The 21,521-nt window shown below is 42.3% G+C and overlaps 1 protein-coding gene across 2 annotated transcripts; it reads right to left on the bottom strand.

Annotated features, from left to right (window-relative positions):
• Positions 1-362: 362 nt before the first annotated feature.
• TIMM44 (translocase of inner mitochondrial membrane 44) lies at positions 363-20,505 on the bottom strand. 2 transcript variants are annotated; one of them, XM_040537995.1, is made up of 13 exons: positions 20,255-20,505; positions 18,063-18,170; positions 17,404-17,574; positions 16,769-16,849; positions 15,965-16,114; positions 14,764-14,903; positions 14,191-14,276; positions 13,082-13,174; positions 12,623-12,747; positions 10,895-10,945; positions 8,061-8,150; positions 4,022-4,132; positions 363-1,329 (listed from the first exon to the last, which is right to left on the bottom strand). In XM_040537995.1, the coding sequence occupies exons 1-13, from the start codon at positions 20,282-20,284 to the stop codon at positions 1,210-1,212; spliced, it is 1,356 nt and encodes a 451-aa protein (XP_040393929.1). In that variant the 5' UTR covers positions 20,285-20,505; the 3' UTR covers positions 363-1,209. The 2 variants fall into 2 exon arrangements, with proteins under 2 accessions (XP_040393929.1, XP_040393930.1); XM_040537996.1 differs by lacking the exon at positions 20,255-20,505 and having other exon boundaries at positions 17,404-17,569.
• Between the last annotated feature and the right edge of the window lie 1,016 nt (positions 20,506-21,521).

Raw genomic sequence — 21,521 nt, 5'->3', positions numbered from 1 at the left:
CCCTGTTCTGTGCACAGGCAGAACACAGCAGCACATCAGCCCTTTGATGACCTCCCATGACTATTTTCTTTCCCCCCAACCTCACTTTCCATTAAGGGGATGCAGCTGAGGATTTGAACCCCACCACAATCCCCAAGCTGAGCCTTCAGTGGAAGCTCAGAACCAAGACTCTTTGTAAACGTGTCTGCAGCTTGCCCTCTGATGCCTTCCAGTTGCTACCCGGTCCAGGACAGGTGTGTGACCCCCCAAAGCAGAAATCCATCCGGTGAAGAAAGCCATGCTTGGGAAGAACTTCACGCAGTAAGGGAACCGCACCCTCTTTTCTCATCTCACTTAATCACTGTCTGAGCTACAAGAGGTGACGTTCTACTTGTTATTGCATTTTATTTACTCATTTGCTGTTACTCTGTCCATCCTTCTTCCTGATCCTGCTTCCCGGCAGCCAGTTAGAGCCTGTCTCCTCCACACCATCAGCTTAGCCTGGCAGAGAAATGCAGGTGTGTGCTTAGTGGTACCAGCTGACACAACGAACAGAAACACCACAAACAAGAATGTTCCCCCTGCAGAACTGTGGGCGTTTATGTATGATGATGCAAACACCTCCATCCTGACTCTGTTCTACTCCAAGTCACGTGCAAATACCTGATTGCATTTGGTTTGGTGAGGTACAAGACACTACAGCAACAGAAGGCTTACTGGTGCAACTTTGTATGAGATGTGGATTAGCTGACACCAACGGTGCCTTAAAAGCACCTCTAAGTTCTTTTCAGGGCCGATGTAAGGCCATCAGAGGATGACAGCAGATCGCAGCTAGACCCGCCACATCTCACTGCACTGTTCTTCAGTACCCACCTCTGTGGGTATCACTGGAAGCACTGGGAAATACACAGAAGCCAAACCAGCCTCCTTCAGCCACGATTAAAACAGGAGCCAACAGCAGCTGCTAGTGTCTTAGAGCACTCACATTACAATCTACCGTACATCCTTACAGTGCAACAGCTACACAGCAAAGTGTAAGGCAGATGTGTCAGACTCGTCCAGTTCATGATGGGAATTGGCATAACGATGGCACACCTCACAGCCTGTTCTTCTGAAAAGGAACCAATCTAGCCTCTTTCCCCCGCAGATCATCATGCAGTAGACTGGTGCAAATTCAGAACCGGCATTGCTTGAAGAGAGGGACAGGAAGCTCTCAGACGTAATTTCTTCTCAGAGAACTTGCTCAGTGCTTGATGAGGAAATGTCCAATAACCTCCAGGCAGCGTAGGGGTTGAGCTCATCCTGGTCTCTGCACAGTGCCCATACGTACAGCATCCGCAGAACCTTGTCCTGGAAGGAAAATCCTTGTTAGAGCTCGCATTACGGTCACAGACCTCTAGCTCAGTACTGACTGGGGAGATGCTTAATGTTTCCTCCAGAGGCTTGTCATTTTTCTCGGTAGGTTCTAAGCCCAAAGGTCCCAAACAAGGTTAGCTCCAGCAACGTTTACTAAATTGTGGTTAGAAATTTATCCCGATCAGGAACAGATAAACTTTCGATATCTGAAAACAGAATTAGAATTCCCAAATATCTCTGGCTGACAAACATTAACTGACACCACAGCCAACTTTCTATTAACAATACATCAACTGTTATTACATTTCTGGTTTCAAACTGGTTTGACTGTCAGGCTGTACTGCTGTCTGTAGCCTTCAATCAAGTGTAAGGCTCTTCCCTCCAGCTTTGCCACTCCCAAACCAGCCTGAGAGCTGCATCCTCTCCCCACAGCTACATCACTAGCACTCACACTTCCATTCGAGCAGCCCAAATTAACTAGAAATTACCACCACTAGATCTGAGGAGGGACAGAAAGTAAAAATAATAACTTATCTACGTAGGTTAGATCATACCATGAACTGAATCCATTGAATACCATGAATTGAATCCATTGCTTATGGTGTATTGGGTTTATGTGGCAAGGTTTTGGTAGCAGTGGGCTGCAGGGGTGGCCTCTGCGAGAAGAATCCAGCAGCTGCCCCATGTTAGATAAGGGCCAGTTTCAGCAGGCTCCAAAGGGACCCACCACTAAAAGTGTTTTTAGTTTTTTTGTCTTGTTTTGTTTCTCTCTGCTCTAGCTTGTTAGTAATAGGTAATAAATTATATTAATCTCCCTGGTGCTGAGTCTGTTTTGCCCAGGACAGAAATTGTTGAGTGATCTCCCCATCCTTATCTCAACCCCTGAGCCCTTTCCATCGGATTTTCTCCTCCTTTCCCTTTGAGGAGGGGAAATGAGAGAGCGGAGCTCAGCTGCCCAGCTGGGTAAAACCACGGCACATGGTCTTATGAAAATAACTCCCTGACTAGTCACTGCAGCTACACATGACAAAGTCTCTGCATCTCTCAGGAAAGAGGTGACGCTGCCTATCAGACAGAAAATGTGCTCCTAGGAACCCAAATCTGACACAGCATCACAGGTGCTATGATCAGTTTAACTGCTCTCCTTTTTCCATGACTGTTCCTTCCACAAATCAAAGTTTATTTTGATTTTACCATTTCTGAGTTGCCAAAGCTGCCCAGAAGGGAATTGAAACTTTACTCAAGCTGTCTGTCTAAATTCATCACTGCTACTAACGCACAGCCATCAGAAAAAAGTATGTGATGACTATTAGTACAGTCATGTAATGTGACTGAGCCCTGGGTCAGGTTGCCCACAAAGGTTGTGGAGTCTCCAACCTTGGAAATATTCAAAAGATGTCTGGACACGGTCCTGAGCAACCCTGCTTCAGTGGGGGGTCAGATCAAATGAGCTCCAGAGGCTCCTTCCAACCTCAACCATTTTGTGATTCTGTAACACACAGGGCACAGCAGGTTCCTCCTCCCTCACAGACAGATTTCCAAACAAAAGGCAGCTCTCCATACTACAACTAACAATACAGAAGGCCACACCATGTTTTAGGGGCAGCACCAGATGAAAATTCACAAATGCACTTAAAATCTCAACTGGAAGAAAATTAGATAAAGAGGCCACGATACCAAGAGAGACTGCCAGGGCTGGAAGGCAGCACTGAAGCTCAGCCTGTTGCCAGAAGCCCTGAGTATCTGACCAGGAGGCATCTCCTTTATAAGGGCCAAAACCAGCCCCTATAAGCCACAGAACGTTCCCCAACACACCATTACAACTTCAATTGCTGTGAAGAAACCTCTAATACTGTTCTATACAAGTCCCCAAATAACCACAACAAAGAAAATACGTGAAAATAAAACTGACGGAAATGGGAAACTCTATGACTCCAGAAATAAATCGCTACATTTGTGAAATGACTGAAAGGAACAAAAAGGATCTCACCACCCTCCTAATCAGAGAGAACCCAGGCTCCTATCTATGGGCAGCCAGAATCGAGCTACAAAGTTAACTATAGTGACAAAAGGGTCAACCACTCTGCAATGACACAGGCCTCAGATGATCAGGCCTCCCCTCTAATCATATCCGGCCCTGTGGTGTGACGGATTGACAAGGACGTAATTAAGTGCTAAGGGGAGGGGTTACTGTGCAACGTGACTCCTAAACAAACTGGCAAAGACCTGATTTCTGGAAAGTTAATGACCAAAAGACAATGGCCCTGTGATCCTATAAGTAGCAATCCCAAACAAGAATTCCTGGAGAGCTCCAAGGACTGCAGCAGTCTGCACCCTCAATATCCCACTGAGCTCAGACGCCTCTCAGAGTACCCCTGAGGGGATCTCAGGGCTCACCCTTCAAGGAACAAGCTCACCCACAAACTCTAGCCAGGGAGCAGGGTGAGTAATTCACTCTATTACTGTTTTGGAAGCAGTAATGCTCGAAGGGGGATATTCCCTGATATTCTCAGCAATGCCATTAGAGCAAGACAGCATGCACTTGTGTGTGAGTTATAATGTGTGTGGATAGGTGAAATGCAAATACACCACACACTGCTACAGGGAACTGCTACAGAGAACATACAACTGACACGGCTAGCAGGGGGCCTAGGGAAACCACGTGCAGCTGGTGAACATCACTTACCGGATCGCCTTCTACCACTTCCCCTTTCTGATTCTTTATTACCATCACAATCTGAGCTTGAAAAGTGATGATTAATACTGGTCCCTGCTCCATCATTTTCCCCATAGCCAGCTGCAATTAAAAAAAAAAAATCTATTAGAAAACAGACATTTCTGCAGATTAATGTAAAAGCAACAAGTGTTTAACACAACTGTTGTGACTTGACACAGCTGACAATCCCATCTCCTCCAAGCACTGAATGTAGTTATTTTCACCCAGTTATACCTGCTCTGTTCACACAAATGCTACATGCCTTATCACAAAACATTTTCCCAAAATCAATCTTTCTTCGGGGAGGCACCAGTCTCTTCTCTCTGGTGACCAGTGACAGAATGCAAGAGAACAGCACAAAGCTGTGCCAGGGAAGTTCAGACTAGGCATTAGGAAAAATTTCTTCACCATAAGGGTGGTCAAGCAATGGGGCAGACTTCCTAGAGCGGCAGTTCATGCCCCATGCCTGTCAGTGTTGAAAAGGCATTTGGATAATGCTCTCAATAATATGAGTTAGGGTTTTTTTGTTTGTTTGTTTTGTTTTTGTTTTTTGAGTAGTCAGGCAGTTGGACTTGATGTTCTCTGAAGGTCTCTTCGAACTGAATTATTCTATTCTATACTTAAAAGATTTCCCAAAATTGTTCTGAAAGTTTTCACAGTATTTCCAAATCTAAAAATCTGGAAAAGATAAGCAGGCTCTGTTTCATCTTTTCCAAATTAGAAAGTAATAATAAAAGAAACCCTGCCCTTAAAAAAACAAAAGCAAAAAGCTACATTTTCCAAAGAAAATGCTCATAAACAGATCCTTAACATGAAGTAGTATTGAACTAGATTTTAAAATTTAATTAGCAAACTTTAGGTAGCAGGATTATATTCTTCTGTATATGCTTCCAAAAAAAAAAAACCAAACACATTGCATTTTATCACATAGCAAAGAATGCATCACAAGAGACAGTTACAAGAACATGCTACAATTTACAAAGACGTGCACTGCATTTTATACGTGCACATTGCTGCTTTAAATCACAAACTTGGACATCAATATCTGCTTCTCCAGCTAAGACGAGGTAAGCTATTCATTGTAGTCCCATATCCTACTCGGAACATCGACTGCGTTATTCCTGCAAGAGGTCAGATCTCCTCCCCCCTGCTATTTTCAACAGGACATGAGAACCAGGAATGGAATGTATATGCATTTTATTCTCCCCTGAGGAAAACCCAGCAATTCTGCAATGCTCCTTTGCTTATCCAGAGGGAATCGGTTCTCTAGCACTGCAGTAACTCACGCCATTCCAGGCAAGGCTGCATTTTTGGAATGCGCCTGCTCATCCAGCAATGCATAACGCCCTGTAGTCAAGTATCTAAAACCAGATCTCACAGCTCTTTATCGGACCCATTTCCGTGACAATCGTTTTATATGACACCATCTGGTACTGACAATTTCTGACAACACACATTTCCATGCATTTCAAGGAGGAGGGGGACCACATCACTGATTAGGGTGTATCCTTTACAGGTACCAAGACTTCCATGCTGGTATTATTACCAGCTGAAAAAAACACTATATTCAAGACAGAATACATATCACTCCCCCCACATCAAGTTCAGAAATCCTGTTTCACAAGTCACATACTTAAAACTACATTTAGGCAGCTAAATGAATAGTCCTAACAAATATCAAAGACCCGAAATTTCATTAAACTTAATGGCAGCAGCTATCTAATGAAGTAGGAAATTAGAGTGCTTAAGCAGGTACCTGGAACGTGAGTTCTTATGCTGATGTTTTAAAGACTCGATTTTAATTTTAATGCTCCAAACTTTGTGGCATGTAAACTCCCTTAAATCTTCTCAATATTCTTTCTCAAATTCAGTGAACAGCTTTTGTGGATGATATCACTCAACATACTCCTATAAATCCTTTCTAGGGAAATGCATTTAAAAATTTAAACATACAGCATCCTTTTATGCTCCTTTCTTGCAACACAGACGGTGTAATAAGAACTGTACTCATTATTTTCCACATCGATCATATTTCAACTAAGATGATGTAATTTTCTTGAGAAACTTTATGTGAAAATAGACTTCTAAAACAGGCTAACAACAAAAAGTCTTCGCATGCACTACTCAGAATCAGTGCACAGTTCTATACTAATTAGCACCTACAGAGGAAAAAAAGTTATTCAGCATAAAATGAAATCAGGTTTCCCAGACACTAACAATACAGAAAAACATCTGATTTAAATAAGAGGCTTAGAAAAAAAGCAGTCATGTTTATTACTTCCACAGCTTTAATTTTGTTAAAACACGCTATTTATTGCTCAAGATATTCAGGCAAATTGCAGATGCTACCGAAATTTTCCTGCTCATTTGGCACGTGCTTGCAGTTAATACCTAACTTATCAAACTGGTAGGAATGACTTCCTCTGCCCCTAGATGGATGAGAAAATTAGAAGCCTATCAGGCACCAATGCAAAATGGTCTGAGGAAGAGGACCAAACATTAACTTTCTGTGTTAGGAGACGCCTTGTCTATTATCAGGTAGATGATTTTCTTGTTCCCTGTGAAGATACTCAGCCATTAATCAGGTCAGCTCCCACTGTTCTTTTGTAGGGCTACACATGACAAACTCTTTAAATCTTTTGCTGTAGGGCATCTCCTCAGATGTTTCTGGAGCTCTCCTGCACCCACTCCATTTTTTTTAATGATTTGAGCACAAAAAGAAAGACTCACGCACAGGGCTGCAGATAGAGAAAAATCTGCATCAGTAGAACTCCTCTGAGCAAACCACCAACAGCACCAAATTCTATTCTCTTGGTTTTCCATCACGGCTGCCGAATTCTTCCTAACTTCTGGTTTTGCAGGTGGGTATGACTATAAGGAAGCACCATCCAGCAAGCCGATGTACCCAAACAATATCAGGAACAGCTCCCACTTTATGAACAGTATTTATTATCACCATGTTCCATTTTAACCTCTACCTGAAAGCTTGCCATTCTCCACATCCTTCCCTCGGACCAGATCACCTGTGGGTTTAGATCCTTATTCTGTAGATGTAACTGCATTCTCTGTTCCTACAGGAATGGCCCTGCCCCTAGCTTTACAGTAACTGTCTGAACAGATCAGCAACAATTTTGTATTTCTTTCTAGATTACTGATGAAAACACTGAATACTGTCTGACCTGACATCAGTCCCTACAGAGACACTTAATAACTCATCAATGAGGAAGCTGGGCAAAAACACCAGGAGGCCTGCGTGGATGAACAAGTAGCTCCTGGCCAAACTCAACCAGAAAAAGAAGTGGAAGCAAGGACAGAGAGCCTGGGATGGATACTGTGACATTGTCTGAGCAGCCAGGGAGCACGTTAGGAAACCCAAAGCCCTTTTGGAATTAAATTTGCCCAGGGACATCACAGGCAACAAGAAAGGGTTCTATAGGTACATGGGTAATAGAAGGAAGACTGGGGAAACTGGTGGCCCTCTCCAGAGGGACTCTTTATCAGGGAGTGTAGGACAAGGAGTATCGGCTTTAAACTAAAAGAGGGTGGTTTAAATTAGGTATTTTTACCTCGCTAGTCATCAAGAGCCATACAAAACAGCAGTTAACTCTCTCTGATAACTGTTCCTGCACTGCACAACCTAGAGTCACAAAGGCATTGCACGTTATCATCCAGAGAAAGCATCAACGAAGCCCTTCACAGAAAGCACTGGGTTAGTGCTACTTGCCTTTATTATTAGCCTCTCTTAATCCATGGTGATTAAGACCAAGGAGCCCTGGCATAGAGGAGACAAACCACAATGCTGTAACTTAGGCTTGATCACACAGCAGCAAATCACACCTTCTTATCTATCCCATGTCTCCCTTCCAGTAACAATGATCTCTGTTAGCAGAAATGGTAAATACCAGAGTAGCATGAGGCAAAAAACAGCCAGAGCAAAGAAGAAGAAAAAACATGAAGTCGTGAGTTTCTAATTCACTCCCCAAGGTGAAATACAGAAAAGGATACTCACATCAATGTTGTCAATGTCCAGAATCCTGGAGTGGAACTGGAGACCCATGGCTTTGGCTTGCTGGATTGGATGAGCAAGCTGACTGTAAGTCTAAATGAAGGAACAAACTTGTGTTACATGTTTAAATTTGTTCTGTCAAAGAAAAAGAGATTTTCTGCTTAGCGAGAACCATCAGAAAAGAGTAAAAGTCAAGTTTTTTTGCAAATATGCTGAATGCAAGTGTCTTGCAAGATGTCAAACAGCTACATCAAATGTTCTGGGCTTCACATAACCAAGTTCTCCCTAAGAATCCCATCTCCCCTGGACAGAACAGGAGACCCAGCATTCACAGCAGAATATGCACACTGAGTCAAACTGGCAGCCAAGGAACTTGCAAGTTCTGATCTGAGAGCAGAAAGGGAGAAACAATTTGGAAATGAAGCTGGTTTCCTAACGCTCAGCCAGAACCTGGAGGCAAACCAGCACCTCCTGCCACCTTTTAGGTACATATGCTTCATTATTTATGCATCGAGAACTGCTGTTGGGGATTCAAATTTCTACTTGCTTCCAGCAAGTATCACAGTATTTTTGGCTGCTATCAAACAAACAGGAGGCAGTCCCTACCATGCCTCCCCACCACTAATCTTCTAACCTTTTTCACAAGCATTTAAAGGCAAAAATCCTACAGAAGTATACTGACAGACTAGAGCAAAGTTGGAGTTACAAAACAGGGATTCTAGGGACAGCAGGCAGAAACAGCTCTATGAAACACAGAATTGCAGAATGGTTTAGGTTGGAAGGGACACCTGGATGTCACCTGGGCTAAACTATACTGTCAGGCCACTGTTTTAGGTAAACTATAACTCTGTATACTTGCCTTACTGGTTTGTATTCCAACATTTTAGCAACCAGTAGCACAAACTTAACACTTTCAATATGATTCTGCTCAAGAGCCTTAATCTTCTGGATTCTCATTAATAGGACTCCTTTCCTACCTTGCCTTATTTTATGGATGATTCTTGACTTATGAGCTTAATTTGTAACTACAACCACCTTAGGAGGGCTTGCTCTGTGTTTCATAAACCAAAGCAATCTGCTACTTCCCTCTGGAGATTTGAAAGGAATTCTATGGTACGATTTCAAAGGTGGCTTGAAACACTAAAGACCTGTCTTTACTTTCAGACTGCTTTAAATATCCTACTTTTACATCTCACAGTATTGTTACAAAGACACAACAACAACGGCTACCTCAAAAACTGTAAATACTAAAGACTGTCTCTTCCAGCGTGTGAATTTCCAGCCCTCTGGTGGTGGTCATTAGTAAGGAGAACATTCATTTTAAGCAGTTAAATTATTTAGAAACAAATCAAGTATAGGCCTGCACAGCTGACAACAGAATTATTTTGGAGCAGAGTGAAGAGGAGAACAAGTGTCCTGTCATGTTTAAATGATATTGTCATGTAAAGATCTGCTTCGATGAAGTTAAATGAACAGTACAATCACTGAATCACAGCAAATTCATATTCAATCCTTCAAGAAGTTTATCCAATACTGAAAAATTATACCAGTACAAAATAAAATCACCATCTAGGCAATAAATTCAGTTTTCTGCAGCCAGATTATCCAGGCTGCTGATTTTCTATGCTGCAATTTCAGAAAAACTTGAGCCTGCCAAGATTGCTGGGATACTGCAGTGGAGCTGTGTTTGCGTTACAGTTCCAGGGACAACTTGACCCTGCAAGCAGGAAATCATCACCTTTCTGGGTCAGCTCAAACATCTCTGCACCTTTCCACACCATATCAGGGATTCTGCCCAGTGCCACGACAAGAGGCAACGAGCACAAACTGGAATCCAAGAGGTTCTGGCTAAACATCTTTTTTTAATTTTCTGTGCAGGTTACAGAGCACTGGAATGGGTTTTCCAAAGAGGCTGTGAAGTCTCCAACCACAGAGATCTTCAAAAGATGTCTGGACGTGGTCCTGGGCAGCTTGCTCCAGATGGCCCTGCTTGAGCAGCGGATTTGACCACAGGAGCTCCAGAGGTGACTCCCAACCCAAACCGTTCTGTGATTGAGATACCGGGGGATACAGGGCAGACAGAGCCAACAAACCCAGCCACCCCAGTACAGTTTCTTCATACTGTGCACAGCTGTGCTCGAACACAGCTGACCATACACTGTCTTTCCACTCATTCCCCATAGCTTCAGGCTCCGTTGGCTCATTAAAGCTGAAGTAAGTCTCAAGTTAAGAGGGATCTGTGTGTTCACTTCGTTTTGCATCTCTCTTAATAAAGCCTCCTACAAACCAGTCCAGTGTCAAGACACTCAAATAGTTCCAGGAAAATCAGGCAGCCAGAGCGATGCTGGGATTATGTTAAACATAACGGAAATGTGTGAACTGGGGCTGCATAGGCACTAAGTTGACTGAAGCTGCGCACTATTGATGAAGCCCCATGAAACCTCATGTCACGAGTTCTTGAAAGACTCATTGACTCTTGGAGACTTCTGTACTAGAAACTACTTCAGTTGCCCCTGGAATTTAGAATATACAGTGCACCAATCCTCAAAGGCTCTACTAAAGCCCATCCAAATCAAGAATGGCTGTGTAGAACTGGAGCTAGTTGGACTAGTTTGAGCTTCTCTCTCAATTCACTCTCTCTCACATCCATACTATTCCAAAAATCCACTGCATTAGCATTTTATAGTATGAACATTTTAGATGGGGGAGTAGCCAGGCAGAACAGGTAAGCAACATTACAGATGCAATGGCTAGATGGCTTGCAAAGAAAGCACGGCACACCTACTTATAAACGAGAATCCTAAACCTTTTCAGATATTTTTAGTAGCTATACTTACTGCTTCGTAGCACCAATCTTTGAGGATCTCAAGCTCTCCAGACATCATAGCCTAAAATAGAAAAATCAATACATTTTGAACATTTTAAAGTACATGCCTTGTCTGAGAGTTGAAGTAACAGCACTTTCAGCAGCAAACTATCTTAAACCCCACATCTGATGAAAACCTGACGTAGGAAAAGAGCAAGAATTATCAAAGAAGAACAGGAATAACAACTTCTATAGAAAAAAAAAACAGACCTAGTCAGAGGTACATAAATCTTTAGATAATTAAGGCACAAATTTAAGTCCTACTGTCTAGCACATCACCAGAATGCACCCTACCCAGAAATCCTGGGAGGTGGGATCTAACAGAAGCAGGAGTACAAAAGAGATGTAAGTCCATAGTTTTTAAGGCTGAAAAAATGTCAGGAAATACAATGAGCGGAAAAATCACACTGCAACTCATAAAAAGGTTTATCTTTAAAACCGTGTAATAAACACCTGGAATTCATAATAAGACAGATGCTAGAAATTTAGCAGATTTCAAAAATAAAGCGAGTTCTACGTGGCAGGGTGTTTTCCAGTGTAATGGCTCTAAATCTTTATGCTCGATGGCATCAGTAAGCTGGCCACATACAGCCTGAAAAAACTCTCCCGTGAAAAACTGCTCCCAGTCAAGTGCACCACACTTTTGCAGCTTGCTTTAGCGACATGGCACTGTCAGGACAGGGAGCTGGACTGGACTATTCACTGTCTTATTTCACTGCAGACATTGCAGTTCAGTCATGCCTCTGATACACACACAGGTTAGTCACTAGAAAGACAGAAGTGACAAAAACTGATTATGCATCAGTTTGGATGGTTGTATCTATAAGCATCAAGTTGCTTTTTTTATTCATCCTACTGTGCTACCTCATGACCAGAGTATCACAAATATTTCTGTGTGTATTGGCATGTATCAGTTTGAGATAAGATCTTCCAACATCATAACACGCTTCTGCATTACACTGTAGGATGACAAAAATGACACTTTGCTCTCTATTAGCATTTATTTCCTTCTCTTCAAGCCTTGATCTTTCCAATCTCATACAAACGTCTCAAAACAATTGCTATTGTACCTCTTTGAATACCCTCCTTTCACAGGCTTTCCTGACATACTGTAACAGTGAGCGGAACTATACACACCTGTAGTAACATCCGTCATGGATTTACCTTGTAGCACACCCTTCATCTCTGCTATCATCCTCTGTTTTCACAACTTAGTCTTTGAAAAGTTTCATATACTTTCTGGACTAGGGCCAGAAATATTTTCACTGAACCATTCGTTATGACCTGGTCTTCAGAAGCAGTTACAGATCATTTAGAAAGCAGTAGTGCACATGCACCAAATTCTTTCCCTTCACCACCATCTGATGCTCAGAGCTGCTCGTTCACCTAGTTCAGTTTGATCCCTCTCGTGTTCATACTGTTACTCATGGGAGAAGATGGCCAGTTGTTTTTCCAGGCCCAAAGAAATTTGGCAAGGCTATTAAATTATGAAATACGGTTTTCAACTAAACTATAATGCAAAATGAAAGTTCCTATTCCTAAGGTTACTGTACGTACGATCCTGTGCAAAGCTGGGTGCTTGAGAAGCAAATACAGCCCCTGCTTTTAATTTAAGCACTAGGAAACTGAAAGAGAAGTCTTCTATATTACAGTAAAGGAGAAAATAAAACAAATGCATCACACTCAGTCCCTACCTTACCTCCAAGACGTTGGGGATTATATCACACTCGCATTGCTTTAAAAAACGATCTTTGTCAAAGGAGGGATCCACTTTGAGTATCTCTGTCAAAACCTCAGACATTTCTGTCTTCGAGAACAATCCACCTGATAAAACAATTCAGAGAGACTGTTGCCAGAAAACAAGAGAAAGATGGACCTTGGGTTATCTAACAGACGGAAGAAAGACTCATCTTGAAACACCTACAGGCTGTAGGTTATGCTTGAGATTTATCCCACCCAAACACTTGTCGTTATATTGCCAATAGCAGGTTGCTACACTGTATGGCACTGGATAATGACCCATGCAAAATACAAAAAAGCTCCCAAATCTTTCCCAAAAAGCTGGCACCACATGGGGTACAACATCACAGACAGTCACTAGCAACATAGCTAGAAGGCCAGAGAATTGCATTTAATCAAAGCAATGATTAAGCATTACCTATCAAATCGGTGACTTTGTCTGTGACAGCTCTGGAAGCTCGAATGAATGCATTATCACTTTCATCATACTTCATTTTCATTGCGAAGAACCCTGAAAGAAAAGGAGACATGAGCAGCAGCGTCCTTCCACTAAGTTCCTGAACTAGAAAAATCAAGCAACAGGTTGTAGATGAAACCTGCTAGCACTCTTCCAAATCTCTTTGTTGATTAACAACATTTCATTTCAAAATCTAGTTTTCTCCCCATCTTCACAGAATCACAGATTTTAGGCACTGGAAGGGACCCTGAAATATCATCTGGTCTGATCTCCCTGCCGGAGCAGGAACACCTAGATGAGGTCACCAGGAACACATCCAGGTGGGTTTTGAATGTCTGCAGAGAAGGAGACTCCACAACCCCCCTGAGCAGCCTATTCCAGTGCTCCATCACCCTCATCGTGAAAAAGTTTCTTCTCATATTTAAGCAGAACCTCCTATGTTCCAGCTTGCACCCATTGCCCCTTGTCCTATCATTTCTTTACACTTTTCAGAAATATTAAACATCTAGATGACTATCAAAAGTTATTGCACACTGTAGTAGAGATATCCAGTACTTTTGCATTTTGCAAAAAACAAACAAACAACAACAACAACCTAATGACAAAGTTCCTCACACTCCAGAGTTCTAAGCGGATGACAGTAGAAACCAGCTCACTGAAAACAAGATTTTTCCTCACCATAAGCTCAAGGACAAGAAGAGGCCAGGCCTGCCCTATCCCCGGTGACATGCACTTCTGTATGCCCTGGCCTCTTAACAGTGTAAAAGTGGATCTATCTAGAATTCTTTGAGCAACGGTGAAGGTACCTACAGGGAGCTGGGACTGACCAAAGACAATGCCTGACTGGGGGAGAGATGTGCACACAAAAGGAGCAGCTTGGAAAAGACACATAGTTGACAATATTACAGATCTCCTAATCAAACCACCTCACAGCAACAGCTACAACAACAAAAAAAACGTCCTGATTTGCATTATATTTAGACTAGTTGCATAGATGGCGTCAGATCCCACATGACAAGAATCAGATCAGAGAAAATAACGTGCTACTACTTTGTCTTTGGAACACTTACTATTGAACACCACATTGTTGTCCTTGAAATCTTTCCACTGCTGATACCATTTTGAGTCCTTATGCAGCACCATACCCATGGCCTCTCTAGAAAGTTCAGAAGATGGGTACTTGTGAACAAGTAACTTACATGAGAGTGAAAATAAAAAGAACGATAGCCCACTGAATATCACTGCAGCAAGCAGTAGCAGTGACACTGATGCACAGCATAAAAGATACATGATTTAGTGGAGCAAGGCAGTACAGAAAGGAGAGCACAGACTTAGACCTGCCAAATGTAATTCAATAGCAAGATGTTAGAATTGAGAAAACGTAACAGGTGCAAGTCATAGTTTCATGATAGAACATTATGTACCCACTTTGTATTATTAAATGCCCAACTTTGCTATCAGAAGATACAGTATCATCAATTTGTGGTGGCAATTTGCTCTCAGACCTACCTGCTTTGCTAGGTCACACCTCTCCCTACAGCTTAATTTCTGCACTTTAACCATTTTTGATCTGCAGTTAAATTTTAAAGCTTTTATCAAATTGTACACAGAAATATTTACCCTAAATTATAAACAATACATACTCATTAGCTTCAAATACTCGTTCCTCTTTAATCCTCTCGCCTGAGAATTCTGTTCTTTTTCGTAGCCGCTCTGGACGCTTGTAAGGACCAGTCTGCCCTAAAACACTTTCATCTATTTCCTTCTTAACGGTTTCTACTCCCTGAAAAGAAAATACCCCTATTAGGTTGATTTACTTTTCCTTCCCTCCTTTCCCCCAAAATGAAAATTGTTTCTGTTGAAGGAAGAAGATAGGTTATTCTTGGCTCTCTTACTCAGCAAATGGTTCTTTGCTGTTATCTATGGACAAACACACCAGTACCAAGGCCTTCTGCTTAAGGAGTTACATCTGGGACTGCAAACATGTGGTTGTATCGAATCTACCTGAAGTTCTTACAATGTAGTAGAAACCACAGACACTGTCAACAGTCAAACCCTGATGGCTGCTTACAAGGTAGAGCCTAGCAGCTTGCTTCAAAGAAGGGACAAACAGTTCTCAGATTAGGAAGCAGTTGCAGTAAGATAACAGGTTTCAATAGAGGAAAAAAAAAACAAAACAGTGCAGAGTGGCTAAAATTGACGTCTAGCTAGTCAATTGGCTAGTAGAGGACATCTTATGAGAAACAGAAACTGACTTAACTGCTGAGACTAATATTCCATCTGGCCTGGTATCTCCTCTTACAAGGGTTAATCTAATACTTCTGAGGAGGCATAGGTAACCAGTCAAGTGGAATATTTATTTTTAAGCTAATTGACAGTTGATTAGGTGATGTCAGAACATATGAGTGGTTATTTCTTTTCTAGGTTATTTATCTTCTAGGAAAGGAGAGCTTCAGGCATGCCAGTTTTTCAGTCAGTAGCTCCCAAGAATACCACTAGAACCTGTCTACAGAAAAAGGACAGTTACTGCTCTACTCCACAAACAAATATATCAACTTTCCCCATTACACTTTTTTGAATAGAAGCTCAGCTACTCGAGACTTTTCTAGGGTTACTGAGTGAATGCTACACCTATAAAATACATTTCTTCAATTTATCGGCTTATTACAATGGCTCACAAGCAGTACCTCTTAATGGAAAAGGTCTTAAAATAAAAATTTTGCATCTAATTTTATACTCAGCGCAAGCTTGCACAGAGTTTCTATGTTAACAAGCAGTGTCCGCAGCACTGGGTCCCAGAGAAGCATTGGACTTAGAGAAATAGCTGAGAAATAGATGAAGTACCTGAGAAATAGCTTTGAAGGCTGCTGTCTTGCCTAATTTCTCCCCTCCTTTTGTCACTGACTCTGCAGACTGCTTCGCCGTTTTTGCTGCTTCTTCCACACCTTCTTTTATCTTCCGGCCAATATCACTCTTACTTACTTCATCCAAACTCTGGAACAGAACAGGGAAGAAAAGATCACAAAAACACAGGTGAAAACACATTTTGAGTAAGCCTTCTTTATGAATGCTAAAGACCTGACGCACACGCAATAAAACTAACCAAACCCAAGGTGAACACACAGTTCTGTGTCGCAGGAGAGACTTACTGGAATAGTGGCTCGCCACTGAAACTCAGACGTCTGTGCAGAACAATAATTTGGCTACTCACAGGACCATACCCATTTGTAATAGCTGCTACCCATACATTTAGAAAATATTTTTTTTTGACCTCAAAGAGGACCAACGATGCCAGAGTAAAAATATCCCAGTTCTGTTCTTTGAAACAGTTAGGTACTGCTTCTTAAGAGAAGGCACAGTAGTGTTGAGACAGCTCTTTGCTATTCAAATCTTCCTGCAGAATTAGCAAATGCATTTCTCAGTCCAACACATTCATATATATTACTTAGGCTGTGCTTACAAGAGCCAGGATGCTGCAACTTTGTTAACAACTCTGTCCTTTAAGATCTGCAACAGTGATCACCTATGGTATAGCAAACAACTTGCACCAACAAAAAAAAGAAAAGGTGATAATTCAAATACACACAAAACACAGAACCTTAGAACCTAACTGCCACAGGGAAAGGTTACTCCATGGCTGTGTTTTACCTCTTTAACTGTACCAGTGATTTCTTCAAGTTTCTTTTTAATCACTTCTGAGGTCTTCACTGTTTCAGATTCAATGGTTTTCTGTGGGAAAAAAAAAAATTAGCACATAGAACACCCCATTAACATTGTAACATAGGGCAAAAAAAGAGCTACAACTGCTTAGGCCTAAGTAGGATTAATACATTTAGCTTTCTTTCTAATATATATACATATATTATTTTTTTTCAAATGAGGAACACATTCTTACTGAAAAAAATCAGAAGGTAACACATTCTCGGCTGGGTAAAATCCATTTTAGAGTGCACACTACTGAAGTAACCAGCACCAGCGTTTAATTACTGCTGTTTATAATTCTTTAAAGATTATAGAAGAAGTACTAACACTGTCAACATCAAATTTAATGTCCCCTTATTTTATCTGCTCATTATCTGAGAAATTCCAGCAAATGGTTTACTGGAAAGATTTCCACTAAGACATCCATTTACCTGTCAGTATTTACAGCCGAGCAGAACTTCTCATAAAAATAGGCATGCTAATAACTAAACAGTTCATTTCTGAATGTTAAATTTGAGTCTTTCTAATAGCTTAGTGACTATGCAATGAAAACATCAAAAGAATTAATGGGGAAGACTTACGTATTTCCTTCTTGCTTCTCGAAGTGCATCAGATTCTTCTAGCTTTTTAGCTTCATCTCGGAACTTTTTAATACTTTCTTTCATCTCTTTGTTTTTTGCTAATTCTTGTTTGATGTTTTCCACAAAACCTGATATAAAACCCTTTCTTCCTCCTGAAGAATAACATCTAGACTAAAGAAAATTGTTACATGTTGCAGAATCCAAAGAGAAATTAAACAAGTATCAAAGCCAGCAAGTAGATTTACTTAAGCCAAGCACTGGATCACTTCTAATGTATTAAATGTTGTAGAAAAATGTACCACTGCCTTGAAAAAGAAGCACCTTCCCCTTAAAACAGCCAAGCATCAGACCTATTTCTGATGCCTCGTGAAAGAAATCTATATAGTTATTAAAAAAAAAAATGCTTCTCCAGGGACAGTTTGACACTAACCAGGCTTGAAACAACCTGACAGATGAAGTTACTAGAGCACCACTCCTGAACTCTGTCACTTGGACTCTGCTACTACAAAAATCCTTGAATTTGTCAAGTATATCTTGAAAAGCTGAAACTTTCATCCTAGAACTGCTGCTTCTCAGAAACGTATCCACATCTAGTAGATTCAGTACTCTAACGAGAAACCACATTCATCCTGAAATAAAAAAATCAGCCATTAACCAACCTGATTGATCTCTAAAAGAGGTGTGCTCGTTCTATACGTGGTGCCACTGTGGACTGCAGGAACTGGGTATCTCCTAGATATAAGCCATATGCCACTGAGGAGACATTTCTGCAATCAAAACACACAATCAAGTTAGCACACAATACAAAATGACAGCAGTCTTAAAGAGCCAAGGAAGAAAGGAAAGAATACTGCAAATGGACGATATTTACTGGTCTCCTGGGAACAGATTCTGAGTGCTGAGTAACCTAAGGACTTGTGTAACCCAAATCACGCAAGCCAAACTGTTTCTCTGCAAGTCTCTCTCAAACTGCTCACCCTAAAGAACAACAACAACAACAAAAAAAAAACACCAAAAAAAATGCAAGCATGAAGACACACACACACACAAAAAAACAAGCAACCAACCTACCAAAAACTAATAAAAAAATAATAAAAAAAATAGAACAAAGCATGGTCAGAACAAATGGGCTTTACAATTGAAAGATTTAGGAAAACACTTTTTAACCTGGGACTATTTAATTCTGTGTCCAAACTAACAATGTGCCTATGTGTTTTATCAGGCTTGTAGATGTTGAAAAGTTTTGTAAATTGTCATGCTGCCCTATCCTGTGGCTTCAGGCTGAGAGAACTGGGCCTGTTTAGCCTGGAAAAGAGAAGACTGAGGGGAGACCTCATTAATGTATATAAACATCTGAGAGGAGGGTGGGGGTCAAGAGGATGGAGCCATACTCTCTTCATTTGTGCTCAGTGACAGCACGAGAGGCGACAGTCACAAACTGAAGCACAGGAGGAATACCAGAAATATGAGGGGGCACTTCTTTACTGGGGGTGTGACAGAGCACTGGGACAGGCTGTCCAGAGAGGTTGTGGGGTCTCCTTCTCTGGAGATATTCAGACCCCGCCTGGATATGATCCTGCGCAACGTGCTCCAGGTGATCCTGCTGGGCAGGGGGGTTGGACTGGGTGATCTTCAGAGGTCCCTTCCAACCTTGGCCATTCTGGGATTCATTAACAACACAATGCTGCCAAACACCATAAGCCAAATCCAGACATTGCATCTGACATCATTGCCAATACCCTAATGGCCCAAAGATACACATTATGGCAACTCACTGGGTTCTATGTTTCTAGTAAGTCACATCTTTTAAGTTCAGCTCCCCCTTTTTCAAAGTTTTTAAGTTTTTCCATTTTTTTTTCTTTTAAGTTCAGCTCTGTAGCTCTACCTACATTCCACTTGTTGGACTGCTGAACTTAAAAGTATCGAGTTTGAATCAAAGAAGGAAATGCTCTCCACAGCCTTCAAATTTGCTGCCCAAGCCATCACTGAGGACAACCTTTGTAACAAACAAGAGTAAATGAGATTACTATATGCATAACTGAAACATCTACAATAATTAACCGTAAAAAAGAGCATTAAAACCTGGGAGAGAAGGCCTGCTGGATTTTAACAGATCGCAGTTCCTAACCAAAATGCAGATTTCTTCCGTGTTACTGACCACTTTGGAAGAAATGCTTAATGCCACGTTTAGCTTTGTGCACATGAGAAGATCAACAAGCTTCAAAGGATGTCAAAAATAGATCTTGAGAACCAGAACGTTCGCATTGAATTAATACATCCATTCACCTCTCAACAAAGGAGAAAAGCCTCCTGGTTTATTTTCAGCCTTGTAAGACCCCATCAACAGAAGAGTCCTAGGCTACAGACAGCTCTGGTAAGACTCCCTAGAAGCTCAAAGACAGACCTAGGCTAAATTTACTGCTTTCCCTAGCTTTATAGCAGCTCAAACTTGCAGCGTAGGTCACTGTGCTGAAGCTAACGAAAATCAGTAGCGTGGGCGAGGCCGGTGAAGGGGAAAGAGAACGCAGAAGGCCCCGAGCCTGAAGGAGGGAATCCCCTCAGCGGCACAGGCAGGGCAGGGGATGAGGAGGAAGGGGGGATGAGGCCGGAGGCTGCCCGCCTCTCCGGACAGCCCTCGGAGCTCCCGCCGCTGAGGTAACTGCGACCCCGGCGCCCCAACCCCGCTCCCCGCCGGGCCGGGCCGCGCCTCAGGGGACGGCGGGAGAGGAGAGGAGCGGCCCTGCCGGGGCTCCCGCTACCCCACCGCGGTCCCGCGGCGCAGTGGGGGACCCACAGAGCCCGGCCCGGCCCCGGCTGAAGGCAGCGCCCGCCACCCGCTTCCCACGCTCACCCGGCAGCCGCCCGCCGCCGCCGCCGCCATCTTGAGGCCGGTGTGTGACCTTCGGGCGGCGCCGAGCGCTGACGCCGCTGCCGCGCGCCGCTGAGGCTCGGCCCCGTCACGGGCGGCGGCGGCGGGACAAGGCCCGTGAAGTCTCTGCCTTAAGACTCCCTTAAGACAGTTAAATAAACGATTAAATTCAGTCAGCGTTTGCCGTTGTGTTGAGTTACGGCCAGCTCCTGAAGCCCAGCCTGTGACAAACCGCCTCTGGATGCCCCCGGGAGCATTCACAGCCCAGGCTGCACGGCCCTGCCTACCCCCAAAATGAGAGTCAAACAACATTGTAACTAACATTTTTTATTACGAAGAGTGCATTTTTTTAAATTCAAAACAAAAGATCAAGTGCAGTATCTGCTCTTTTGTTCCTTCCAGCATCTCTCTTGAGACTAGGCAGCATGTCGAGCATCTCCTGAAGTACCTCCTAAAATATCTCCTGAAGGGGACATTCGCGCAGGTTTTTCTTCAGCTCTGGGAACAGCTACCTAGTTTCGTAGCGAACATACCAACTCAGGGGTTGTTCACTACATTTTCTGCAATAGCAAAGCTGATTTGAGATTCCTACACTTCCCTGCATCAGATTACCTTTCAACAGCAGAGCTGTGCAAGAGAACTGTCCATTACTGAACTGCAATATAAAAACTTTGTGTAAATTGAGCTGTACATCCTGTAAGTGCTTCTGTGAGTGTAACTGAAGGACAATTGGCATGAGAATGAGCTTTTGGAAAGGGCGTTTATTTTATGCTAGCTTTTTGTGACTGAAAAAGCAAAAGAAACTAAAATTCATTAGCTTGAAGCGTACAGAAAACATTTTTGAAAAGTATGTTATCTTGAAACTTAGGGGCTGGAGGTTGAAGGGGAGAAAGTGTTGAAGTTGCGAAGCATCCATCCCCCTCCCTCCCCATACACAGTAGCTCTAAAGTATCTAATTCAAGCTGGTTTTCCACGTCTAGGATTTCTGGCTACTCTGATTGTGGCAGCGCAATTCAGGAATATCATGAAACAGAGAGGAACCTTTTACCTGAAGAAAAGTCTAATAAGCTTTACTTTTAACATTAATTGCATGATTACACTTCAAATGGCTTTTTACTCCTTTTTTCTAATCCTTTAGCATAAAGTTTCATCTCTCCTGCAACAAGAATTCTGACCCAAATAATCACTTTCAATTTGCTTAATTAAAACTATACTTGTTGTATAAAAAGGTGAAATATCCCACCTCCTG

This window comes from Cygnus olor, chromosome 26, assembly GCF_009769625.2.
Source record: "Cygnus olor isolate bCygOlo1 chromosome 26, bCygOlo1.pri.v2, whole genome shotgun sequence".
Taxonomy (NCBI): Eukaryota; Metazoa; Chordata; class Aves; order Anseriformes; family Anatidae; genus Cygnus; species Cygnus olor.
The sequence above is the reverse complement of the archived record's forward strand: the minus strand, read 5'-3'. Positions and strand labels throughout refer to the sequence as shown.